We start from the raw sequence: 26,777 nt of genomic DNA on the forward strand, positions 1-26,777 counted from the left end.
CCAGTAGTCAACATCACAAGTCTCCACACTGTTATACACTGAAACTCACCCTGAAACACCCACGATCTAAACAGTACAAACTGTGCTTTTTAATGCGAGGGATGCTGGAAATATATGTTTTGCTTTGTTGCACTTTGTAAAGTCTCGTTGAGTCTCATCATAATTAAAAATGAATCATTGTTACTGTTATTGAAGTACGTGGACATGAGAGGTATCACATCCTGGAAATCAGCTCATCTATCGTAGGGAGTGTTGTAATTGGTGTTCATTTTAAGCTATTCCGTGCAGTTTGTGAAAGCCTAAAAAAAAACAATCTGGGGGGTATTCTGTAAAATGTTCTTATTATCAGAATGCATTTATTTACATTTCTAGTATACTAGAATACACAAGTGTGATTGTAATGTCAGATTTGCTGCATTTCTGTAGTCCAAAATCTAAATCATGTTCATTGGTATTTTCATTTGTTGTTCTACAGATTATTTTGAAGATAGTAGGAAATTGTACTTTTGTATCTTTTTTTTGTTTGGATTTTATCCCAACGTTGATTGAATATGTAGTGAAATACTTAGAAGCAGAATGACCAAAATCCGTTGAAGAACTCCAGGGTCTCAAGCCATGAGGCAAAATGTATGCAAGTACTTACGTACGCTCATATGGTTCTAACATGCTCACCAACGCTTATTTCTGGAACCAGATGCTTTCACAACTCCAGAATTGCATACAGATGGTAACACACCTCCTGTAAATTGTGTATGGATTGGCTAAATGGTTGGAGTTTCCTAACCTCCGTATTAATGAAGTAAAATTCCTTTCAGGGTCGAAGGGAAAGTGCTACTTCAAAGAAACAGACAGTAGAGCGTTTTATGCGAGACTGTTTCATCATCTGTAGACGTATTACAAAAGAAGGGTTTTTAATCTTTTACTCGGTTAAATATATGACTTTATTTTGCGTACAGCAGCTTTTCTATTTCCTTTCATTGAAATGAAGTGGTTTTCCAAGTAAGACCATCTATAAATGTGTACCAGTGCTGAACCTTGTTCTGGGTGTTATGGAAAATTGGTTTGGTCAGATGTGAAATTTAAAACAGCCCCTCTAATCTGTGAGTTAATCCAGATTCGCTCCATATCTTGGATATTGATACACAATACAGGGAATATTAATATTTTAGTAGCCCACAGCTACTTCCAAAAGTAACAGTGCACTTCAGAAACTAATGTCTCGTTGGTCTGCATTGTCAAGATATCAGTATTACTTTATTAAGTGTTTGTAATGAATATGTAATTGGAAAAATTGATGTTTTGTCTTAGTTTCCACAATATCAACCATTCTGCAATTTTGGGGTGTTTGAAAACCAGCTAGAAAAAGACTGGATGTCTTGTGAATCTGCGATGTCTCGTATACATTACAGTACACTAGGACATTAAAAAAACACACACAGAGAGAAGCCAGTTCTGTGGCGGCCACAACAGGTGTCACCCGCCATGAATTTAGTACTGTACACAGCCAGCTGCTGGGAACGTCATGTACTTCCCCGAATGAAATCTTAACCACTAGGACTGTTTATCCCAGACGAGCCCCCGGGCTGCATACCTTCCTGTAGCTTTTTCCGACAAACGGAGATCCAAACACAATAATGTGCACACACCTCACCATACATGTACCAGGTTCTCGAGATACGTTAATTGCAAGACTTTTAAGTGATTCTGCTATTGTATCATTCTGCAATCCGGGTTTACTTCTTAAAATACTCATCGTAGGATTTAACGAGGTGCCACATCGAATGATCTGTATTTGCACAATATTCTACTCGAATAGAAAGTGTAGTAGACCAGTCCAGCAGTTTTTCATAACAATTCTGCACATTTGATTAATCGTATAAAATCAAAGGAATCTGCGGAAAATGATGACTGTAAGTGTGATATTCTCATTGCTTACTTTTCACCCTATTAACATCAGTTTACCAGAGTCCAATTCAGTATTCCCCTGAGAAGCTGCAGACTGCACCCTTCAACAAAACTTGTTACTTGCCACCAAGAGATATCCATCTATGATCCATCTATCCAAAACCATGAGAACTGGTGAAAAACTACAAATCTGAGTTTAAAATGTTTTTAAGTGATTTTTCTGTGCCATTTCTGCAGATCATGTCAAGATTTTCAGAATCGTTTAGCAAAAGTAGACTGCAGGAATACCGAACACCTCCCATTCTCGTTACTGGACTGGAAGGACTGGTTGTGATCTTATTTAATTTATTGCAAAACACTCTTTTAGGCGGTATCTCAGTATAATCCCACCCTTTAGGAATATTTATAGTTTGATGGGTTCATTTGGTTACATCACTACATGGTTTTGCGGGGCTGCAGGTAATTTCTACACCACTTTGGAAACAAAACTGCACCGATTTGCAAGTGACATTCGGCAATGTCCCCGCTGTTAGGCAATTGTTGTCATGTCCTGAAACCTAATACCAATAGCACTTCAGAGAAGATGCTGGTATAAATAGAACGGTTCTTTGCAGATTAAAGGCAGTTTGAAGGGACACTAGTGGACAGACTGCCACTGATGGAAAACCACTGTCTGGAATATTGCATGTTGAATCTTCATTTTGGTGCACTGGATTAAAATCACTTATTTCTATCAGGTAAATATATTAATGTATTTTTAATGGAATCTTCAATTACACATTATTTTTATTAACGATTGAGAAGGCTTTTCAGGTGGTTGTGAATCAGTGAGAGTGATTTAACAGGGAATGAGAAGATAGTAGTGCTTTAAAAATGAAATTGAAAAGCACCTTCCTCAGAAAATATCTTTTGGGGATTTGCCTTCTGTTCATTGATTCAGAATAAGTATAAGTGATAAGTGTTTGGCTTACTTGCTTTACTGGTGTGCTGAAGGTTCAACACTGGACAGGTTATTGAATGCATCCAGTTCAAGCAACTTTTATTAATATTTACCTGGTGCATGCTTATTAAAAGTTGTAATATTTTCCAATACAAATCAAACAGAATCACCACTCGGAAGTTTTAGTACAGGGAAGTAAATTCCTGAAATCCCTAACATGCATCTCACAACATAACGCTGCTGTATTATGTTGTAGGAGGTGTGTTATGCTGCTGAGGAGCTATACCTTTGGCTGTTGTATGACTCTATGCAACACAAAAGGTAAACACATTCAAGGGAGACATTTTCCTCTGCCTGAAACGTGAACTTCGCAGAAGCATCTCTTTCTGTCCAGGTAACAGAAAACATGGTTGTGTTTGTGTTTAATAGTGTTTAATCCTAGCAGACTGACATTTTTTGGAGAGCCTTGCAAGTCCAGAAAAAAAAACAGGAAAAGTTTTATCCAGCTTCAGTTATCAGAATAACACAAGAATGTCTTGTTTTTCGGCTATTATCCTCAGGTTGGAAGAGGGCCGAGTATATCCTCCATTCACTTCAGAAGAAACAGAGCTCCCCTGCGATATCCACAGGCCTTGCGTGAGGATGGTCAGAGTGAAGACCACAGACCTGGCCCCCACAGCCACCGTCAAATTCTTTGGAGCTGGAACAGCTGCCTGCTTTGCTGATCTGGTCACCTTTCCCTTAGATACAGCCAAAGTCAGGCTTCAGGTGGGACAGGAGGAATTACTTTAGAATTCCCAAATAGTAGTAGTTGTTGTTGTTGTTGTATACCATAGTAACAGAAAACAAAAGTGTACCAAAGAACATTGAAATCACAGTAAAAGCATAATAAAAAAGAGGGAATTGTGGTAAAGCACAACATCATAAAATGGAAAAGAGGTGTCCAGTATTATAATTTACCTTGCTAAGTCTGTTAAACTGCTGCTTATAATGTTTAGAGACTGGCTCTACTGTGGCATCCAGTAGCTTTATGTTTTTCATAATATTAGTTTATGATTGCAGACTGTGTCAAGGCTCCTTCTTAACTTCAGACACACGGCAGGGCCCTGCAAACAAGGCCTTCAGCGACAATTCTGGAATCTGTTTTTAAACTAGGTTGGTGTTGTTTTCAGATCCAAGGAGAATCCAGGAGTCTGGATAGCAGCAAGGCGATGAAGTACAGGGGCGTGTTCGGCACCATCACCACCATGGTGAGGACAGAGGGGCCCAGCAGTCTGTACAACGGGCTGGTGGCCGGACTCCAGCGCCAGATGAGCTTTGCCTCGGTCCGGATCGGACTCTATGATTCCATGAAGCAGTTCTACACCAGAGGATCTGAGCGTGAGTCTTTACACACACTTGCGCTCCGTATAAACAAGTCCCGCAAGCGATTCAGAAATATGTGCCTCAGTGAGGAATAGTGAAGACTCTACCAAACCTCCATCTGCCTGGGGTCTTTACCAGATGAAAGGAGGAGTGCTTCTAATTAATACTAAACCAATTAAGGTCTGAAAAAAGTACTTAACCTACCTCGAAATGGAACATCTGTACAGCATTGAATGGCAACCCAGCTTGAACATACAGTACAGAGATCCACCCAAAGCCAAAAAATGAATGTTATTATGCATATTAATAATAATATAGTTTGCAGGTTGCTCAGGATGTGAGAGATGAATCTATCATACTGTTGTGACCTCAACATGGTCAAAGCATCCTTTTGATACAGACGCTTTGCTGCAGTATTAAACCTGACTCAGATCTGCAGACTCTCACTGGTGGATTCTCTCCTCAGAGGCGGGTATTCTCAGCCGACTGCTTGCGGGCTGCACCACAGGGGCCATGGCAGTGGCTTTTGCTCAGCCCACCGACGTGGTCAAAGTGCGGTTTCAAGCCCAGGCCAGGCTGGCAGATGGCATCAGGAGATACAGCAGCACCATGGGAGCCTACAAGACCATTGCCAAGGATGAAGGTGTCAGAGGCTTGTGGAAAGGTCAGGGATTCTCAAAACAGAGGACAAGTGTTCACTACTTGTATGTTTTACAATTCCAGACCTAAGAGGGTTTTATTGACATTATTGACACTTGTTCTCACTCTCTCTTTCCCTGTTAGGAACCTTCCCTAACATTACCCGTAATGCCATTGTGAACTGTGCAGAGCTGGTGACTTATGACATCATCAAAGAGCTCATCTTGAAATATGACCTCATGACAGGTAAGAAACGTAAAGTGAGCTCCTGCTTTAATCTTTAAACTCGTTGCCTGGGAAAAGGTCATTTGAGCTCACAAAGTTTGTAACACGTTATAGTTGCACTCACCACACACAGTAAGAAAGGCAAGAACGAAAAATGAGTTGTTCATGCTAAGACATCTTTAAGAAAGATGACAAGAACATTGTACAATTCATTCAGCTTACTTTCCCCGGCTGATTCCCAAGCATTCTCTGATCTGCAGATAAGCGCCAATGTCTATCAGCCAGTACAATTTGATGTTTTGTGTTACAGATAACTTGCCTTGTCACTTCACTGCTGCTTTTGGGGCTGGTTTCTGTACAACCATCGTGGCGTCCCCGGTGGATGTGGTGAAGACGCGCTTCATGAACTCCACCTCTGGACAGTACAGCAGCGCTCTAAACTGTGCCATCACTATGCTCACTAAAGAAGGACCCGCAGCTTTCTACAAGGGGTAGGTACCTGAGATGAGAGAGAAAACCTTCGGTGCAGACCGGTGCACGGTAGTTCTCCAGTGGGCAGAAACCTGGAACAAACCAGAGCCCGTCTTTCAGTTTCTGGAATTTCTCATCTCCTTCACTTTGTCTACCACCGCACACACCCCTCCTCCCATGTTTCCAAGAAGCTGCCTCACTAGTGGGGGAAGGGAAGCGATGGCAGACTCAGTATATCTCGGAAAGAATGAAAAGAAGCCCTAGGTCAGGCCTCTGACCGGCAATTCCGACATGGTTACATAAGTGACTGCTCTGCAGACCCTGATTAGCGTTAACCTTGGGCTAATGTCATTTCAGGGTACACAGGTCTAGGAGTCTTGCTAATCTTGTCCTATGAATCTAGCCCAGAGATGTATGTGGATCCAATGCATGTGTTTATTATAGTATTCGGTTTTAAAGCCAAATTGCAGCATCCTAAGGTGGTAGTCGGTTATGCAAAAGAGATATTTGCTATTGTTGACACCTAGTTATAATTTTTCTGCATGTTGTAAGAAGCACGATGGCTTTCAGTTAAAAAAGCCTGCCAAAAATGGGCATTTTTGTCAGTATCTCTTCAAAACTATGTACACTACTAAAACTTTTTTTTTAATTTAATTATCCTTGTCTAGGTTCATGCCTTCCTTTCTGCGCCTGGGATCCTGGAATATTGTGATGTTTGTTTCCTATGAGCAAATCAAACGAGCTGTAACGAGAGCCCAGCAGTCATGGGAATCTCCAGTTTGAACCGATTTTCCTTTCTGGAATCACTGAACAAGAATATAGTAAGGGGAAAATGTTTACATTGGTGTGATTGGTTGCTAAGGTGTACAAATAGAAGTACAGAAGTACCAGACATTGTTTGTTCCATCGCTGGTCGATGTATTTGAAACATGTTCTTTGTATATATTGGTGTTTTCTACTTATTTACTGTATAATAAATCTTCCAAAATCTGCCAGTCTCTTCTGCTTCAAAAGATGAAAGGAAAAAACCCCAGTGTCTAGACATTGTACTGCTGAGCTACAAATAGCAGTGTAGCTCCTTAGCACATTTTTATGAATCATTTGCTCAACCCCAGGAATGCCAGCCGAGCCCAACTGAATGAGACAAAATGATGGGTGAGGAACATTTCGTTGATGGTGGATGGCACAAGAGGAAAAGAAGAAATAATAAGAATGGTGATAATATTTGCAGCTTTTCATTCCAGTGGAATACAGAGTTTTCAGATATGGAGGGGGGCCCACTTCAGCCTTTATGTGCCAGCAGGTCAAACATAGGAATGAGAGGTTTCTGAATTAAGGAGAAGGTTTAGGAAGGACAGACTGTTCAAGCCCAGAACTGAATTTTGCCGAGACACCAGGCGTTAACGCCCCTACTCTTTCGACCAGTGCCAAAGGGATCTGTAATGTCTAAGTAACCAGGATCTTGGTTTTAATATCTCATCCAAAGAAGAAACCTTTCAGAGTTCCCAGGAACAGTGTTCCCTGTCACCACTCTAAGGCTTTGGGTTGGACATTCTAATCCGGGTGCAGGGGTGCCACCTACTGGTCCACCAATAACACTTACAGCAGCAACCTGGCTTTCCTTTGGGTGTGATCACCCCAGGACTGACGAGGCAATAGCCTTACATAGCGTTTGAGATGTAAGAAGGTGACGCTACGGGGTGGAAAGGCAGTTGTCAAAATATTTTTTCACTGTATAACAAAGCAGAATAAAACTAATGAATCTCTCAACTTTGACACAAACTGCTTGACGAGCTAAAAAAAAATTAGTTTCCAGCACAGGATTTGCTGAGGATCACTAATAAAAAAACAATTCTCTCCATGTCCGTGAATGCTTAATTTGAAATTGGTGGGACACACAAAGCATTCTCCGCTTCATAAAAACTGGAATCGGCTCTGCAAACAGTATTAGTTGTCATGCAACTAATGCATGTCTTGCAAAATCCAAATTAAGCTCAAATTAAGTGTATATGTAGCTGAACCATATTTTGAGTCTATGGCATGAGCAATAATTGACTTGCTGTCCATGTAGTGACGTATGATTGGTTACCAGTGAATGTCAGAAGTAAACTCACCTGCAAGCCAGCTAGGTATGAGGAGGCATCATTGAAAGAGACAGTGAACAACAGCACGTTTGTATTAGGTGTCATGCAAGCGGGACAAAGCATCGTTGAGAGAGAGAGTGAACTGTAGCACATTTGCCCATCTGCAGTGGCTGGCTCGGCATTTTTGGCTGCTAATATGCCGCAGTACATAAGGGCAGGACCAGTCAATCAAGCCTACGATTAGCTGAGAAAGTGGCAGTACTTACATATGGAGTTGGGGGCTTAACATCACCTTATCCAGTTAAGCTACGACACACAGACTGGTTTCAGGTATTTATTAGCATTTCAGAACATAAAAAACAAAACGCTTTCAAGTCAGCTGGCAACACTTGATCAATGACAAGCTTAGGACTTAAACTGAAATGGCAAGTTTCACAAGAAGTGAGAATTTTGGCACCCCGGGCTATTTCACTCAATTTCAGACCCGGAGCACAGAACTGCTTGACTTGGCCAGACAGCCCAAGGCTACAGCCAAGGACATCTGGCTCATAGGCACACTCTCATTTACTTCAGCTGAGCCCCCCCTCTGAACTGCAAACCAGATACAAAACATTAGGGCTACATTGCAGAAATGCATATTGTCAGTATGAGCAGTGTATACACTGTGCATGTATGTTATATAGTGGCATATTAATATAAAATTTAATTGATTTTTCAGTTCTAAAAACAATGCAAATGCAGAATGTGCTATATATTAGTGTACCATCTCTCGTATATAAGTGAATAATTTGATATTGTTGAAATTAGTTTTTTTTTAAAAAGAGTCTAGCAATACCTGAACTGCTGAGAGACTACCCAAATTTATTTTTAATTTAGGATTAATTCAAATGCATGATGCATTGTTAGGCCTCAGTGCCCTATAGTGCGTTTAAAGTTGCTAATTCACAAATTTAGAGCTTTTCAGTCATACTGTATACTGGCGTTTGTTAGTTGCAGTCCTTTGCATTCTGTACAACGGATTCGAGTCGAAAGGAAGGCTAACCAACTTTTTTTTTTCCAGTCCTTTGTTAGCGACATTGTTTCCTAACAACTCAAGACTTTTACTGCATTTCAAACACGGGTAGCAGACAGTATCCGGGTACTGTAAAAACCCCTGAGTGACCATAAAGAAAGTCCTATTTAACAGTTATAGCGTCAAAGGAAGAGCAAAGGGCTCCCAGGAGATAGGATGAAACAGACACAAAAAAAAAAAACTCCGGGCAATTTTCGAGTTCAAGTCGAGCCGACATTGATGTATGATTATGCGAGAGCTGTGTGTTATCGCAGCGAGGCGAACTCCTTCCTGGAACATTTCTGCGCAGACTTTCACTTCTCCTTCAGTGACGTCAGCGAGACAGCGGCCGGGAGACTATAAAACCACCTTCAAGTTCAGCATCCCATTGTGAAAGCTACCAGAACAGGAAGCTTTCTTCTCGGGGGAACGTCTGTGTCCATCGTCCATCATCTCATCTCGACAGAAGAAGCCATCGATTTCACCTTCTAAACTAAACCTTTCACGTTTGATTTTAAGGTAACTTTTCAAAGCGTACCGGTAGGTTAGGCTAGGTTACAGTATCGCACAACGTGGAGATAGTTTCGATTGTTGTCGTTTATGTAAATAAAAAAGACAAAAAACGATAAGACTTTAAATACAGTTAAATAATGTTGCCTTTGGATTGTTAAATCTTGAAAAAATATAACGTGTTAAACATTTCTCCCTGTGAATAAAATATACGAATTGGTATCCGGCAATTTCATTATCAAGATTGTGGTTAATACTAATAATTGTTGATGTTACTCTTTTTTTTCAGAATTTGGATTATGCTTTTTGCGAGTTTAGTTTTGGGAATTTTTTCTATGGAACAACAAGGGACCCAGATAATAGTTGAAAGTAATTTCAACGAGAGGGATACCTTTAGAGAATCCTGATCAACTGCGCCATCCTGGGTTACTTGACAAAAGGTAAGGTATAAAACACGAACATTAAACCTGTTGATTTCAGTTACTTTAGGCGGACACTGCAACTCCTAGTTTGAAAGAGACTCATATAGGATTCATTATTTAAATATCCCACGGGACGGAAATCCACAGAGATCCGTAAGCAATTATCAAAATCTAAACGTATACATACATGTCTTTTATGTGGTTTGTAAAGAAAAGCTTTACAATTTAAAAAATTTAGAGAAATACAATTAAAATAAAAATATACAGGTCATAAAATCCTCCTGTTTTGTACCCTATAACAAGTCAAATAAAAACGTTGTACTGGAAGAAACAAACAGCTGTGATCTATTTCCAATACAAGCACAATGCACTTTTTGTATTTATTTAAACCATTATTACAGTATGTTTTGAATAAAGGTATCAGCTACACTAATTGGGAACGTTTTGAAAGTCTTATTAATCCCTCCAAACACGCTGCTTGAGACGTGAATTTGTATCCTTCGGCGTTCTTACTCTTGACTGCTACCGCGGAGTGACCCAAAAAGTTAAATGTTTCACGCTGCGGCAAAGATCTGCTGTACATGGACTGAAACAACACATTTTTTTTCACCTAAGCATGCAAATAAGTGCTCTGACACAGCAATGCCTTTGTTAGCTCCTGCTGCGTCTGCCTATTGCGTACGCTTAGCAACAGGCAGGGGCCAATAGGTACGAGTTCCGCTGACAAGTGCGTCAAACAGGACTTAGACCAGAGTCGCTGAAGCAGAACAATATGTTCCCCGCACCCTCTTCCCAAAGCGGAACATCGTGCGGTTTTGTGAAGATAACGCTGCTCGGACTGAGACAGCATGGCCACACCCGAGTTTCAACGGCTTTAAAATAAGCCACTGTATTATAAAATTATAACTTTTCAGTCCAAAACGCGGACGTAGACGTGCTCTAGGGAGGAGTGCAATTGTATTTCAAGTAAAATTGTCTTGAACTGGAATTCAAGAGTAGAGTAGACCACATGTCTACTAAGTGATACAGAGAAGGTGCATAATACACATTATGAAGAATAACCTTCTGATGTTAAATGTATCTCTAATCTGAGAGGATACATCATTTAAACTTGATGGTTGCTTCCTTTGAAGTTCAGAGAGTCCAGCATGTCAAGTTTGAAGAAATTAATGCAGGCTGCTGGAGCTTTTGGTATGTGCTGCAAATTTCATGGCATGTGTTTTTCATCCGACTGATTTCTCCCATTTCAGAAGGGGCCAGAGTTCATCTGCCTTGTTTTCACACCACCTCTTCGTCGTCCATTCATTGATCTCCCATTATCTCCGCGAAAATGGTTGGATTCGGGCCTGCAGACGTCCCCCCTACCGCAGCCGTGAAGTTCGTTGGTGCAGGGACTGCGGCCTGCATTGCCGATCTTTTCACCTTCCCCCTCGACACGGCTAAAGTCAGGCTCCAGGTAGGCCGAGCTGATGACGTCAGCGTGCCTGTCTCTCTGTTTACTGTATGAGCAAGCACACTGAGTCCCAAGTCTGGCCAGTTTCTTCCCCTCCTGGGGCTTTAATTTGCCTAGATTTGACATTCCAGAAAGTTGCAGCAAAACTTTTCATAGTCCCGCGTGGCTTCTGTATCCAGACCAGGAGCAAAGTCCTAGATTTTAAGGTGAATCCAGTTTTGCTGTGTTGCAGCTCTCACCGGATAGATGGTTGTGTAATTCCCGTCAGTTTTAGTTCCCGCTGTTGGTGCCACATATGGATTTGATCTGAAGTGAACCTGATCTTTGAAAATTGAAGATGTCCCTGGGATCCGTGCACTTACTGATAGTCTCTCTCTGTGTATCTCTCTTGACTCCTCACTAGTAGACTCAGATGCCTAGCAGTGCGAAGCAGAGGACCATGAGCCGTGAGCTGTTAGTGACCTGGGTCTGTGCCCTGCCCACCCTTCCCGTGACTGTAAAGCCTCTTCATCCCCCTTTTGTCCTGTGCAGATCCAAGGAGAATCCAAAGCCACCTGTCCCAATGTCAAATCCGTCAAATACAGTGGCGTGTTTGGCACCATCACCACCATGGTGAGGACAGAGGGGCCCAGGAGTCTGTACAACGGGCTGGTGGCCGGGCTCCAGCGCCAGATGAGCTTTGCCTCAGTCCGGATCGGACTCTATGACTCTGTCAAGCAGTTCTACACCAAAGGAGCTGAGCGTATGTTAAAGCACATCCCTTTACAGCATTTACGCATGGCAGCATTAAATATACTTCTCTGAATATTTTAGAGACCATTCACCTCAGTAAAAAGCTAAGAGTCTGAACTGTTGGATCTGTGATTGATTCACACCCAGTTGTGTATAATTTATTCGCGAAAGAAAGAAATTGTACTGAAATTTCAACACCATGTTGAATCTAATTCCACCCGCTTAGATCACGATTCTCCAAACCTGGTCCTGGAGAGTCTCAGTCCAGTTAGTCTCGTCTGTTGCCAGTTTTTTCAAGTTTTGCAACTATTTTTAGCTATTGATTAAGCAAGTAATCTATTTAATTAAGATACCTCTGATCCTTGAGGGCTGAAGGATTGCTTATGATTTAGCTCTAAATGACTTCTCAGTTATTTTATTCAACAAATCAGGTGTTTAATTTACCATGGTAGAATTCTTCCATCTCTTTAGAAATTGGTGATTATATATATTTATATTTCAACGAGTGCATTTCTAACCACAATGAAAGTAAAATGTACTCAATAACGTGTAAAACCTAGAATTTACATTTCAAAATAAACTAAATTTCCAGGTAGGCGCAGCACTGTGTTCTGTGATTTAGAACGAGGCAACAAATTTAGTCATGTGAAGCGGCCTTATTGCATTGTAAAGAAGCAGTCTTGTGAATACATCTCTTTTAATCCAATAGAAATAACGCTCTCGACTTCCAGGCGGTTTTGCCGACAAATACGACTTGCTTGTTAACTCTGAATGCAGGTCATGTTGGAACATTTCTGCGGTGAAATGCCGGCAGCACAACCTGTACTTATTTGCTCGTACATCCCATTACACTAGTCATCACAGTGACTAGTGAGCAGGAAGGGCCGCTTCACGTCTCAATTTGGGTGAACTCTCGCTCTCGCCCGTGGCGAGACCAGTGGTTTGCGACACCACGGCGGCCATACAGTACTTTCACAGACGTCCCGATTTTGTGCGTAATTCAGAAAATGTTGCGATACCATCATTGAGTTGATTTAAGTTACGGAGATGAATAACCTGCTCCCCTTCAAGAATGCCGGAGGGAATGACAAGGTTTCTCTCTTGCTCGGGTCTCAAGATGCTGGGATTGGCAGCCGTTTGCTGGCTGGCTGCACCACCGGGGCCTTGGCTGTGGCTGTGGCTCAGCCCACAGATGTGGTGAAGGTGCGATTCCAGGCCCAGGCCAGTGTGGGAAACGGCAACAGGCGATACCAGGGAACCATGCATGCCTACAGGACCATTGCCAAGGAGGAGGGAGTGAAAGGACTGTGGAAAGGTGTGGGGGGTATTTTATTTTCATCACTGCAGTGAAGATGGAGCAGCAAATAAAAGTAGCAGATGGGAGAAGCAGCATTTTCAGTTGGGTCCGGTGGTTGAAAGCACTTTTCAAGATATTATTGTAAATACACAGGGTGTGGTAGCATGAGTTCAATTTTTCCTCTTGTTTTCACACCTTGCTACCAATGGCTTTTCTTTTGTGTTCTTAATTTTAAACTTTATTGAAAGATCATTTCAGCCATTACATCCTCTGCTCTACAGTCCCTCGGTAATCAAAGTATTGATTTCAAATATTGTGTTGTTTGATCCACAGGAACTGCACCCAATATTGCCCGCAATGCCATTGTAAACTGCACTGAATTAGTGACCTATGATCTCATCAAAGATGCTCTCCTGAGACACACCTCGATGTCTGGTATGTGAATGTCCTTAATCTGGAATGGCAGTTGACTTGCTAAGGCTTCAGTGTATTTAAGTATAACTCTCTCATATTTTGTTCTACAGACAACCTTCCTTGCCACTTCACCTCTGCTTTCGGTGCGGGTTTCTGCACTACTGTGATTGCTTCCCCTGTGGATGTAGTGAAAACAAGATATATGAACTCTGCTCTTGGCCAGTACCGCAGTGCCTTGTATTGTGCACTCACCATGTTGACAAAGGAGGGGCCCATGGCTTTCTATAAAGGGTAAATATACAATTATCTCTTGAGAAAATGATAACATTTATTTTTGGTTTTTTTTTGCTAAATAATACAGTGGTTATGGCTCTGGCCTTATAACTTGAAGGTTGTAGGTTCAAATCCCAGGCTGGGGTATGCTGTTGTATCCTTGACCAAAGTACCTCACTTCAGACTGCTCCAGAAAAACTGTTACATAAACAGAGGTGCCCTCCTGAGTTGATGAATTAGATAAAGAGAATCATCTATTATAAATGTAATAAGATTTTGTTCTCAGTTGACTAGCCTTTCTAATTCTTTTGGTGAAAAGAATATGTGCTTGAAATTAGTTAATAAACTACATGACACGTCTTCTCATATTACCAACTGTTTTTAAGTGTCTCAAAGAGGCCAGGGGGTTATTTAATGTATAGGAACTTTTCAGTTTAAATTTGAGCCTTTAACATCTTCACATTTCCCCACTAATTTTATTTATATGCCGTCAGGTTCATGCCTTCTTTCCTCCGTCTGGGCTCCTGGAATGTGGTGATGTTTGTCACCTATGAGCAGCTGAAACGAGCAATGATGGCAGCTCGCCACAACTGGGCATCTCCTCTGTGAACGCCGCTGTAGTGCCACAGTGCTTCTTGCTGTAGTGTTTGGTTTACATTTGTTTGTACTGTAGCTTTGTAGCTTTCTGTCTCTTACATATCAGTTTAACATCCAGAGCTTTATGCCTACGAAGTAAATGCTGGTGTTTTTTCTTAATTAGACCCTGATTAGATAATGATCTCACTTGTAAGACCTTTCTTTGTTTTAAACCAAGTAGGAAGCCTTTATTAGATAAATTCCCACACTATCTCATTCATGTTGCTGGAGTGTTCTTCCTCTTTTGTTCTTGTAACTATGTTCAATGCATCAAGCAAAATAAAGAAAAACATCACACTGATATCAATCTTTCAGTTTTTGAAAATCTTTTACCTGTACTATGTGACTGACGAATTGCTAACAGGACTAACCATACTTTAGAATAACCACATCACAGAATAAACCACATAGCTGCAAATTATAAACAAGGGCTTGCTCTCACTTAGACTCATATATAAATCTCAGGAGAAAATGTGATTAAAATACACACCCTTTTCAATACTAGTAGTACAAATGTATTAATCAATTTCACAGATGTTATTTTGAATATGTGAACAGGTTATAAACTGGTAATGAAAAGGCTGACATCATAATTTCATAATCAGGATAAAGTACATCTAATAAAATACAGTTGAAAAGTAGGAAGAAAACATATTGCCAAGACAAAAACACTATCATAGCAGATTACACACACTTATACTTAATCTACACTCAGGTCTAATTCATATGATTGATACAATGTAACTGGAAGCAGGCTTTTGTAAATACAAATGAAAGTGTAATACTTTAGGAAAGTACAAATAGAGTAATAATAAACAGGTGACTGAAGATAATTCTTACATATTAATGTAAAACTGTTTTGGCAATTTGTCAGTGGTAGTGTAGAAGTAAAGTAAATATGACAGAACACTATGGTATTATATTAGAAAATATGTTATTGGTAGAAATCATGGAAGCAAATTCATATGAAGGCATTAATACATTATTCAAATGGTAAGGGCTTGTTTTATGAGCCCCTTCTTTTCAGGTGAGAGCTTTTCAGGAAAATGAATTTCAAACTGAATAACGAGATTGCCTCTCAGGCTGGGGTTCTTGGTTAAGGGCATTCCTTCACTTGGCACCACTTTTGTATACTTCGGGCTAGGAGAGAAGGAGAGGGATATGAATTCTTGATCACAACTTCACAGGGTTAACAAAAGTCCTTCTGCAACAAATCAGGTGTTAAATCTGTAACTGTAGAATGTCAGTGTCATGGCGTTTACCAAACTGCTATATACCATACACTGTCATGGGACGCTGGAGTCTACCCGGCAAGCAACGAGCACAAGACAGGGTACCCCCTGGACAGGACACCAGTCCATCAAAGGGCAAATGCAAGCCAATCATACTTGGGGACAATTTAGAGGTAAAGGCCGAGGGGGGAATTTCACCCGGACACTGGGATAACTCCCTACTCTACTCGAGAAATGCCCGGGGATCTTTAATGACCACTGAGAGTCAGGACCTCGGTTTAACGTCCCATCCGAAAGACGGCGCCCACTACAGTATAGTCCCCGCCACTATACTGGGGCATTAGGACCCACACAAACTGCAGGCTGGGCCACCCCCCACTGGTCCCACTAACACCTCTTCCAGCAGCAACCATAGCTTGCCAGGAGGTGTCCCATCCAGGTACTGTCCAGGCTCAACCCTGCTTCGCTTCAGTAGGCTGCCAGTTGAGAGCTGCAGGGTGATATAGCTACTGGAATATACTGAATATATTCATTCAAAAAAAGTTACATTGTCTTTTACATATGAACTATAAATTATGCACTGTCTTAATGTATTTATCAGAACAATCCTTAGTTTTGCTAAGCTAAATGTACCTAAATGAACCTCGGACAATTTCTACCACATACTGTTGAAAACAAATAGCACTGAAAGCCAGACTCACTGAACAATGTCGTTAATAGGAATGTTGATGAGCCTGCCATCTAGTGTCTCCACGTCAACAGCACAGCCTATCAAAGCCTGTGAAGGAGGAGATGAAGTGGAAAACCATGAAATAAAGAATACCAGAGACATGCACGGCCCCAGGAAATAAATGTAGCTTGACTAACCTTCTCTAGGTGTATATGTGATGTATAGATCAGGTCATCCTGGTGTCTGGAAAACCGTGGATGTTTCTTCTCTTTCACAACAAAGACAATGTCAGCGGGAATGTTGTTAGGTCCCTTTAACAAAAGAAAAAAAACCCTAAACCGGCCATGCATAGACTTACTAATCATGATGAAATTGAACTTGTTACAGCTGTAAAGAAAGTTTACAAAGAAAATACATATATATTTTGACTGATAACATCTATCATTAAAATGCCATATTGACTTTTGATTTGTTGACTAAATTGGTTCTCTAGTAACAAAATGTTTTGGATTTGGACTTGTTTAGACAAAAATACTGTTTAGTCATTTTCAAGAACCAAAGTAGCACACTTTTCCACATTCAACCGATTTGTGGAGATCATAAATTTCCATGAAATATCTTTTTTTTGTTGTTCTTTTACTTGGTCTCCTTCTTTGGTGAATGTAATCGTCATCCCTTCCTTCCAGCCTGGTTTGACGTCAATGGTTAAAATCTTGTCTTTGATGCTTGAGGTGTGGCCATCTTCATTCATAACCTGGTTCAAAACAATAAAAACTCTTCATGCATGAAATCGATTTTGAAATGGTTCTTGAAACATTTTGGTGTAATGCCCATCATGTCAAATGTACTTTAAAAAGGGTTTTTCCTGCAAGTGTTTATTTATCTGTTATAAAAAGTTACATTTATCCAATATTATGAGACATATTTAAAATATGTATTTTAAGATTAGAAAACAATTCAAGTTCTATTTTGGGGGTTATACAAATAAATAGATATGTTTCCCTTAGACTACTCTTTATGCAAACACACAGAAAATTCCCATTATATCTCTTGACACACAATATTTTCTAAGGGGAATAATGTAGACTACAAACATACTACAAAGACAAATAATATTGAATTTATATTCAAAAAGTAATCTAATTCTCTGGAAATGTCATTTGTGATGGGGCTCCTACTACTTATGTTCTTGACAGGCCAAATTTAATACAAATTAGAATAGTGGTTTAGTTCACAGTCCTAACATTTTTATTGATATCCTACGGGTTCTACTCATGTTCACGTAGATTTCTCGTGGGTGTTCTGGTTTCCTCCCACAGTCCGAAGACATACTGGTAAGTTAAATGGCTTGTGGGAAAACTGGCCCTGGTGTGACTGTGTGTGTTTGTGTCCGTGTGCTCAGTGTTGTACTGGCTTCCAGTCCAGGATGTACCCTGCCTTACGTCCACTGTTTGCTGGGATAGGCTCCCCTGTGATCCTGTCTTGCATAGAACTGTTAGAAAATGGATGGATAGGTAAACTATATTTCCCATTCAATATCGTGAAAGAGAGAGGAATTGCTAGAAATCACCTCTACCCATTCAAACAAACAAACAAACAAACAAACAAACAAACAAACAAACAAACGTTCCATGTGTAGAATATTGTAGTTCAGCTGAAACCTCAGCCCTAGAGATGGACAAAAGCATAGACTGTTCACTTCTTCCCCTACCCCAGTTCTCCGCCCATTCTTACCCGTCGGGATATTTTGATCTTCTTCGTGCATCCATAGAACAGGTCTTCCAGAGAGAGGTAGAGGTCTCTCTCAATCGGAGGGTCCTGCTTTTTCACACCGCGACCCCTCAAGCCCCCGAAACCCGTGTTCACCTCCCCGCCATCTTCTGTGTAGAAATCTGGAGGGAAAAGAAGGCAGGCACACATGCACAACAAAATAGAAGGATACAGGGTCCCCTGCATGTGCAAAGTGCACAGCCAAATGACAATTTGGCCATTTTGAATTTCATGAATTAAAGTGCTACCTCAGTTTCTCACCAGAAAATGGATTGTCTCCTCCGAAAAATTCCCTAAAAACCTTATCCGCGTTGCCATGGTAGGTGTACCCCGTGGTCCAGGCTCCACTGCCCCCAAACTCTGGAGGGATGCCGCCTTTCAGGCCCTCCTCTCCAAACTTGTCGTAGGTAGCCTTCTTCCGAGCTGTGGGTGAAATGACATCACAGGAGTCTGCTACGATGAGGGGGCACACACTGGTGCCAGTTATTCAAAGCCCTTACAAGTATCAATTTCATGATATTACAAGGTATAAACAAAACGAGGGAAGATGCTTTTTTTCTACTAGGAAGAAAATGTGCGGGAAAGAGTGGACTTCTACTAAAATCAGTCTGGAAAATACCATGATGCAACCAGGTAGTTTCTGACTGTATAGGTACGATGTCTCAATATTACTACAGGGAGAAGTCACTTCTCCATTAGTGATGTCTGAATTCCGTACTGAAAGCAAACTCGTCTTTGTTTTACTCATATTTTCCTCCGTAAATTGAGGAAACTTGCCTCTCCTCAAGCAAAGCCAGTATCCTAGTAGTTAAAATATTTAATGCTTTAGCTGGTAAATGTATTTTATATATGTCCCATTGTATGAAGGAGTTAGGTAAATTCTCTTTTGTGAAAGTACTTGAATGAAGTCCGTTGGCAACGTAGGAATCACTCCTGCAAATAATTCCCTCACTCGATTATTAGCAAATATTTGTTCAGAAACGTTTCCTGTCTGGTTAAATAGAGTCGCGTATGTGTATCATTTTAATCGCAGTGTAAAATTAACTATCACAAACCATAACTTTGTGATATTCGACCAAACACGAGCATATAAACATTTCAGCACTGCGAAGTAATCGTACAAATAATTAATTATCCCGTCGACTGCAGGACAGAAAAGTTACTCACAGTCACTTAAGACATCGTAAGCTTCTGCAAGTTGATTGAATTTTTCAGGGGCACCAAGCTCGCTGTTTGTGTAAGGGTGATACTTCAACGCAAGTCTTCGATACCTAAAGGAATCGAATAAAAACAAATTAAACGCCAGATGATTAAGGTTTTCCAATTAAATCATGCACAAGCTGACTCACACGAAGTATATTTGTACTTACGATTTTTTTATGTCTTTGTCGGTTGCGCTCCTCGTTATTTCTAAAATTGCATAATAGTCCCGGCCCATGATAAACAGAAAAATGGATAATCAATTCCTAGCAAAAAAAAACGTGTCTGCACAAATATATGATTTAATTATTTTTTATGTTGCATTTATTGAAACTCTTTAAAATGATCAGCCACAGTCCAGTGGGTATCGCTCGGTTTCTAGGCTCGGTTGTTAAGGACGCAGTCAGCTCCGCGGGGGTTTCTGGGAGATTCCTGTGACTGCTGTACTGACTCGTTTGGCGATCGACCTGGAGAGAGTGAAAGAGGACTATTGTAGGATGTTCTTGATTACCTCACCAAGTTTAGGTTAGAAATGTTCACTTAAAGTATGTTCATGGCATTAAAAGATTGATCACGATTGCAATCTCAAATGATTAGTTTGCAAAGTACGAGTCTCACATCAGGAGACGGGGTATTTACTTTTCTTCATAAAGCATAATGCACCAGCCTTTTCAGAATTAAGTAGTTTATGAACATAAAGAGGCTGTAGGGGTGGTGGTAGGCCGGGGTCCCATTCTGCAATGCAGCATGTTCTGTGCAGTGTTTGCGTGTTCTCCCCAAGGTTGCGTGAGGTTTGCCAGATGCCTCGGTTTCCTCCCACCTCTAAAACAAATGTTTATATGTGCACCCCAGCATGCTCTTCAGCCTCGTGCTCCATTCTTACTGGCAATGCCCAGCTGTCAGTGGCTGAATGGGGACGTTGTATATTCTAGTTTTAATGAAAGCATAATTATATTAAAATAATTCCTGGACACTCCCCTCAATGTGTTTGGAGGTAATGTATCACCCACCTGGATGATGCAACAGCAGCCAAAGTGCACCAGTACACACCAGCTATCAGTGAGGAGGAGAACAGAGTGATGAAGCCAATTCATAAATAAGGATTATTAGGAGGCCATGACAGGTAAAGACCTGGGGAATATTTGGTCAGGACATCGGGGCTATCATCCCTACTCTTTTCAAGAAATGCCTTGGGATTTTTTTATTGGAGCATCAGGACCTTGGATTTATGTCTCATCGAAGGACAGTGCCTTTTTTTACAGTATAGCCTCCCCATCGCTATACTGAGGCATTAGGACCCACATAGACCACAGGATGAACACCCCCAACTGGTCCCACTAACACCTTTTCCAGCAGCAACTTTAAGTTTTTCCCAGGAGGTCTCCCACCTACTGGCCATACTCACACCTGCAGAGCTTCAGTGGGTTGCCAGTTGCAAGTCACAGGGTGATATAGCTGTTGGCTAATTCCCGTTTTTGATCACCAAACAACGACAGGGGTACTGTACTAGACTATTGCATTTTCTCATATGCTAACAATTAGGAAAGTTCCATTATCTTACAATAGACTGTTTGGTGCAACAGACCCATCTCTCAGGTTTTTTCAATCCATATTTCCCAAATTCTTGAAGATTGGTTTACATTACAAAAAACACAACTTGCTGTTTTTCTGAGGATAGGTATTTTATTTACATATTTTTTCATTACAACAGGTGCAGCAACGTGAATTACTACCCTTAACAACAGCAGGAAATACCTAGCATTTCATCTTATAAAACTGAGCATTGTTTCAACCCCCTACTAAACAAGCCACTCCTAAATGAAAACTTAGCAATACTGTAAGCCCAGTCTCAGGGATGTTCGTGGCACATTCAACCATGGTTGTCCTTGGTCTATTTCTTCTAGAGCTGGGGTAGCCTGCCCTGGTCCTGGACAAGCCACAATCTAACTGCTTTTATAAGGTCACCTTCAGATCATCCCATTTGTAAAGACGTGGAACAAACGAGTCAATGAAGTCAATTAATTTGTTTAATTAAACCATGAGTGGCAGATTGTGTTCCCTTGAGCGATAAAGGGAGTTCCACTTTGGATAACCACTACACTATGTCAACACACACACCAGCTGCTTAAGTGTTCAAAACTCAGTCCTTTTGAAACAAAATAGAGCTGAGGAAGAAGTGATCCAAAGGTCACCCACGCGGCTTGCTACACTGTGGCCTTCCAGAGCCAAGGTTGGCCAACCCCCTTCTGATGGAAGAGCAATCACAGATTAGAGAGCTGGTACTTCCTCACAAGTCCATCTCTGCAGCACGTGAAGACACTTTTTCCCCATGAAGTTGCCTACAAGGAAATGAAAAGTCGTCATCTCAAAGCGTCACTGATTTACCATTTGAAAGCTGATGGGAAAAAAAAAAAATGACTGAGCCCATACATCCAGTATAATTTGAAAGCATCTTAAAAACAGCTTACCTTGTAGACTGGATCTGCTTCAGGTCCTGTTAACTCAATGGCATGATCAAGATCCTGCTGAATCATAAAACAGCTTCCGTCACCTGTGAGAAATACACAAGGAGAATGTTGTCTCTGAACATTATGGTTTTGCATTTGTATTTTCCGACTTCCACCTACTTCTATAACACTTTGAAAAAGTATCAAAGATACTAACATCTAAATACTTCAAAGCCCTTAATCTCAACACAGGTTTAACATTTAGATGTTTTAAATTAAGACTCACATACCTTGGGTAACTATAAATCCTTCTCTGAATGGCACTAAGGAATGGACAGGAGCTCCAGATCTATGAATTACCTGCACAGGGGATCTGCAAAGAAACCAGTGAAAGCGGAATCTTTTCCAGTTAAATTTGTCAATGAAAAGTAATAAATTGTTGAATTTTGGCTTAACCAATATACTAAAGGAACAAGGAATTTTAGAAAAAAAAATCAGATCCCACATAGTGCATTTTAATGTAGTACAGATTTTAGAATTGCAAATTCCAGAGGTTAAAGATGTACCTTAAACATCTTGCATCTAATTTGTAGATCTTCCCATCCTGTGTTCCCGCAACTAAGGACACGCAAGAGAGGAACGTACAGCAGTTGAAGGCATCTGCTCCATCAAACATGAATACCTGGGAATTTTAAACAGAACTATGACAAAAATAATCGGGATACCAATATTAGCATAGGAATAGTTGAAAATAAAATGTTATACTGTACATAACTCCCTGAAACAAAGAAAGGCATATATTAACTAGCTAAACGAAATACCTTTTGGCATTTGTGGACTCTCTTGCCAGATTCCAAAGACATGCAGTCAAAATAATCTTAAATGGCCTGCAGAAGTCTGATTTATTTCCACATACACGCCTGTTTTTTCCATTTATATTTTGTATTTTTGTAAATAGCAAATTAAAATATATCTGCACTTACAGGCTGTCTGCTTTGAAGACCCACACCTTGGAATTTGTTATCTTCTCGAGCCAGGAGCAGCAGTTTGTCCTGTGTTCCTATTTCTCGATCACCTGCCAGAGACATTTAACCCCTTCAGTCACCGACAGTGCCGTCACCCAGTACTCTTCTACTGCAGCAGCGCAGGCAAACGGTTATGTTTAGCCGCTGTTTATTTGATTCTGTTAAAATCAGACAAGCCTTTCTTTACATGCAGTGTCACACAACAACCAAAAAGGGTTCAGGAGGTACATATTGACCCACTTACACCTTGGCCGATTTGCAGTCTTAAATATGTTTGCCACAGAGATCTACACCAAAATACAATCATCTGATCTCAAGTTGTGGGAGAATGTCAAGTTAAATATTTATACATTTCATTGTTTGTTTTTCTTAATACTAGCCTATGAATTTTAAATGTAAGGAAAGCTCTTGACTTACTGGTGGGCTGCTCTGGTGTCCCCAGGTTTATACTGTTGTCAGCGGTTCCAACACTGCAGCCATTGACAGGAGCACCACAGTCAGCCACCACTGCCAGGCATGCCGATTTCCCACAATCCCACAGGCGGGCAGTGCCGTCCCGCGAGCAAGATATTACATTCCGCCCACGGTCCACAATGGCAGTATCAAGAATACCTTGGGAAAGCAGCAGACACATAACATTTAAATTGAAGGAAAGCAGTGATGCCTGTGTCATTTGCCAACTTAGATCCTCAGGATGTTAGATCTGGTTCAAAAAGCAAATAACATGATCACCAGATTTACAGAATTAAATTTCCAGATCTGGGGGAATCCTTCATTTGAGTGGTTCTCTAAAGTAGGCACACATTACAGGTAGTTTAGCCCAGGCGTCTGCAGTAAGATTTATGTTCTGTGAATTCAGTACAATTGTTTGGCTTTTTTAATTCTTTTTTCCTATCCTGAATCAAAGTACCCAATCAATAAACAAGTTCACAAAAAAAGCAATGATTCATGAGCAAGTGCTCTCAGTGCATTATAGACAAAGTGTAGGGGTAATGTGTAATAATGTGGGGAGTACATTTACAGGTTCTGGTGTGCTTGTGTGGATTCCTGCAGGAGTGTTATGAAATTAATGTATGTATGTATGCACAGGTGTTTGTTATGTAGTAATGTTAGTATGTATTGTAACTTTTGTGTGTAAAACACAGCTGCTTTAATACAAGACAAAGTTCTGAGAAATCACACTAAATATTATGATATTGTATCTTATAGGTTGGCGCGAACATCCCCAAGAAATTTATTCTCCATAGAGATCAAGCACAGTTATAGGAACAAGTAATAGGTTTATTCCATGCTGAAAAAAAGAAGAAAGAGAACACAACGTTTCGGCCGTGGTGCCTTCTTCAGGTGTCCACCTGAAGATAATGCATTTTCATTATCTTTTTTTTGTTGTTGTTGGTCCTTGCACACAGTTTGCCCCCTTGTTTAAGTCTGGGCTCAGGCTAACCACTGGAGCAATGTTAGTAGTGTTTGGATGTCTGTGTTTCTTTGTATCGCTGTATTATAAGTATAATTTTGCACACCTGAAGAAGGCTCCACGGCCGAAACGTTGTGTTCTCTTTCTTCTTTTTTTCAGCATGGAATAAACCTATTACTTGTTCCTTTGCAGCCTACGCATGCTGACGCAGCTACCCACCTCAAGCACAGTAATAGTTCAATATGTTACTACACTACAGAAATCTGTGAGGTATACGATACAATAAATGCATATGTTCCGGATCTGATTTTCAACAAGTGTTGGAAGGGGATCTGATGCCAAAACGTTTTTTTTTTTTTTGTCAGTGAAAGACAGTGTTCCTGTTAAGAACAATGTGACAGTGTTCGGCAGTGCTTATGAAAGACATGACCAAAGCAGACAGAAGCAGCAGCATGTACTGTATTACAGCACTTCGGGACCATTCCACTTACCTCCTTTGTGTCCTTTAAATGTCACAGGACAGGTCCCGTCCTCACAGGACCAGATTTTGACTTGGGCGTCCATACCGCCGCTAAGAACCACCATGCCAGAGGGGAAAAACCGGCAGCAGTTCACTTCGTACACGTGACCAATCAGATCCCTCTGGCAAAGAAAAACACACACAGAGACCTTCTAACAGGGCGGGGCAGCACGAGTCACCAGTCTTCTCAGAAAAGATAAGAAACATCAACATCTGAACTTTTTGGCAGATTCTTCATATTACACTAACCACAAAGTCTACTCAGTTTCAGATCTTCCACTTTACCCTTCTGTCGCCATTTGTGCAGTTCCAGATCTTCATTGTGCCGTCTGTGCTGGTGGACACACCAAGACCTCCACCACACGAGATGTCCAAGCATGTTACCTGTACAAAGAAACACAGACATCCAAACACTACTAACATTGCTCCAGTGGTTAGCCTGAGCCCAGACTTAAACAAGGGGGCAAACTGGTTGCAAGGACCAACAACAACAACAACAAAAAAAGATAATGAAAATGCTGGAAAGAAGAAAAAAGGTCCAAATAAAGAAAGAATTAACTGAAATGTATCTGTGCATACTTACACTCTTGTCATGAATTCCAGCAAACGTTGTGTGTGGTGCAAGGAACTTTGATGATGTGTTCCCAGCTGGACAGGTTACATGGATACTTTTCTAAAAACAAAAACAAAAAAAATATTCATCAAACAAAGGTACTTTTAATAGACTAGTGGCAATATAGAAACATTAAATATCAATGAACTTTCCCAGTCTCAAGGTGTGTTTCCTTAAAATGCTGTATTATAAGTATAATTTTGTGCCAAAATTAAAAAGTTAAATCTACAGACTTGCACACACTGCTTGGGAAAGGAACGGTAAAAAATGAATAAATTACATGTTACTTGTGTAAGAGTTTACTTTTTAAATAAATAAGATGGGGAAAGTATTTCTATGAGGTAATATCTTATTTAACATTGCGAATACACACATTACTACACAGATAGCTGCAAAAATGAAGACTTTTTCAAATAATTAGATCTTCTTGTTAATTTTCAAATCCCTTAGACAAGTAAGTGTATTTAATCACCTTTTTCAAAATAATCTTCCCCAAACGCTGCTCATAAACTACAATAATGCTCAAACGACGGGAATAATTAAGGAGTATTTGGAACATCACGCAGAGTTTTAGTTTGGTTAACTGAAATTGTTTTACTGGCAATAAATTGTATCCACCTTAGAAACTTCAAGCACTTCAAACTCTTCAGAAGCGGTGACTTCAGGTATTCCGTCGTAACTCACGCCTTGACATTTCAGTGTGCCGTATACGGTTGGTTTTCCTAAAGAAAAACATGTCTAAATGAGTACTGGCGATGTATTCCTTTTCTCTGTGAAGAAAATCAGAACAGAAAACAGCTGTTGCGAAACAAAACATTGTTAAGCAATTTTAATTCTACCTGAATGTTGCGGGTTCTGACCCATGCAATCGCTAGACATAACAGGTTAAACCACAGTAACTATTTCTTTACAGTAGCTATAAGCATTGCGACATTTAGGTAGAACTTCTTACCTGTTATTTTGCAGCAGACCCACACTTCTCCTTCGTTCTCTCTGTTAGAATACACACAAATCCAACAAGATATAATTGCGTAAACGTGTTTCTTGTTCACATTCTTTCGGATTAAAAGATTACCTTAATACCTCTGACCAGTCACTTTGCAGCACAATCCTCGCTTCCATCTTCTTGCTACCTTACTGCGAACGGGCGTGTCGGAAAATGTTCGTCACGTCAGTGTCGTAAATACATACGGCAATGCCTCCTTTCCCCCATAGCAACGGGGAGTTTCTGTGTCAACAATAGGGGAAACTGTGGTCTGTACTTGGTTGTAGAGACCTTAAAGAGTCGAGGCTTTTTAAGTCGCATTCAAACCCTAACCTTCAGAAATGTTGGCACCGATTTCTACAACTATGCGGACAAGAGCGTGTAGTGGTAAAGTACCTTGATCAAGGGTACGACAAAAGTTTGGTATGTGGCTTTCAGCTGTAAGAACAGGGACCTGGCCACAACTCCACACATCTTGTTCAAT

General features: G+C 40.6%; 4 protein-coding genes across 5 annotated transcripts; 2 read left to right on the forward strand and 2 right to left on the reverse strand.

Moving 5' to 3' along the window:
• Positions 1 to 2,439: 2,439 nt before the first annotated feature.
• LOC148658114 (dicarboxylate carrier UCP2-like) lies at positions 2,440 to 6,536 on the forward strand. 2 transcript variants are annotated; one of them, XM_088639101.1, is made up of 8 exons: positions 2,440 to 2,642; positions 3,102 to 3,239; positions 3,406 to 3,613; positions 4,018 to 4,225; positions 4,677 to 4,874; positions 4,994 to 5,095; positions 5,385 to 5,565; positions 6,214 to 6,536. In XM_088639101.1, exons 3-8 carry the CDS (start codon positions 3,488 to 3,490, stop codon positions 6,326 to 6,328), a joined length of 930 nt encoding a protein of 309 aa, XP_088495227.1. In that variant the 5' UTR covers positions 2,440 to 2,642; positions 3,102 to 3,239; positions 3,406 to 3,487; the 3' UTR covers positions 6,329 to 6,536. The 2 variants fall into 2 exon arrangements, with proteins under 2 accessions (XP_088495227.1, XP_088495226.1); XM_088639100.1 differs by lacking the exons at positions 2,440 to 2,642; positions 3,102 to 3,239 and having other exon boundaries at positions 3,348 to 3,613.
• Positions 6,537 to 9,041: 2,505 nt separating this feature from the next.
• On the forward strand, positions 9,042 to 14,718 carry LOC148658115 (dicarboxylate carrier UCP2-like). The gene is made up of 8 exons (XM_088639103.1): positions 9,042 to 9,199; positions 9,480 to 9,630; positions 10,863 to 11,068; positions 11,597 to 11,807; positions 12,915 to 13,112; positions 13,428 to 13,529; positions 13,619 to 13,799; positions 14,276 to 14,718. The coding sequence occupies exons 3-8, from the start codon at positions 10,943 to 10,945 to the stop codon at positions 14,388 to 14,390; spliced, it is 933 nt and encodes a 310-aa protein (XP_088495229.1). The 5' UTR covers positions 9,042 to 9,199; positions 9,480 to 9,630; positions 10,863 to 10,942; the 3' UTR covers positions 14,391 to 14,718.
• A 616-nt stretch (positions 14,719 to 15,334) lies between these two features.
• dnajb13 (DnaJ heat shock protein family (Hsp40) member B13) lies at positions 15,335 to 19,691 on the reverse strand. Its single transcript, XM_088639102.1, has 8 exons — positions 19,460 to 19,691; positions 19,257 to 19,360; positions 18,351 to 18,512; positions 18,054 to 18,211; positions 16,960 to 17,073; positions 16,517 to 16,630; positions 16,351 to 16,427; positions 15,335 to 15,557 (listed from the first exon to the last, which is right to left on the reverse strand). The coding sequence occupies exons 1-8, from the start codon at positions 19,525 to 19,527 to the stop codon at positions 15,404 to 15,406; spliced, it is 951 nt and encodes a 316-aa protein (XP_088495228.1). The 5' UTR covers positions 19,528 to 19,691; the 3' UTR covers positions 15,335 to 15,403.
• A 1,261-nt stretch (positions 19,692 to 20,952) lies between these two features.
• On the reverse strand, positions 20,953 to 26,523 carry LOC148658117 (proteasomal ATPase-associated factor 1-like). The gene is made up of 12 exons (XM_088639105.1): positions 26,384 to 26,523; positions 26,261 to 26,301; positions 25,927 to 26,030; positions 25,279 to 25,368; positions 24,981 to 25,079; positions 24,667 to 24,817; positions 23,179 to 23,373; positions 22,720 to 22,811; positions 22,303 to 22,418; positions 22,027 to 22,109; positions 21,758 to 21,840; positions 20,953 to 21,628 (listed from the first exon to the last, which is right to left on the reverse strand). The coding sequence occupies exons 1-12, from the start codon at positions 26,428 to 26,430 to the stop codon at positions 21,551 to 21,553; spliced, it is 1,179 nt and encodes a 392-aa protein (XP_088495231.1). The 5' UTR covers positions 26,431 to 26,523; the 3' UTR covers positions 20,953 to 21,550.
• Positions 26,524 to 26,777: the final 254 nt, after the last annotated feature.

This window comes from Lepisosteus platostomus, chromosome 7, assembly GCF_059453375.1.
Source record: "Lepisosteus platostomus isolate fLepPlt1 chromosome 7, fLepPlt1.hap1, whole genome shotgun sequence".
NCBI lineage: Eukaryota > Metazoa > Chordata > Actinopteri > Semionotiformes > Lepisosteidae > Lepisosteus > Lepisosteus platostomus.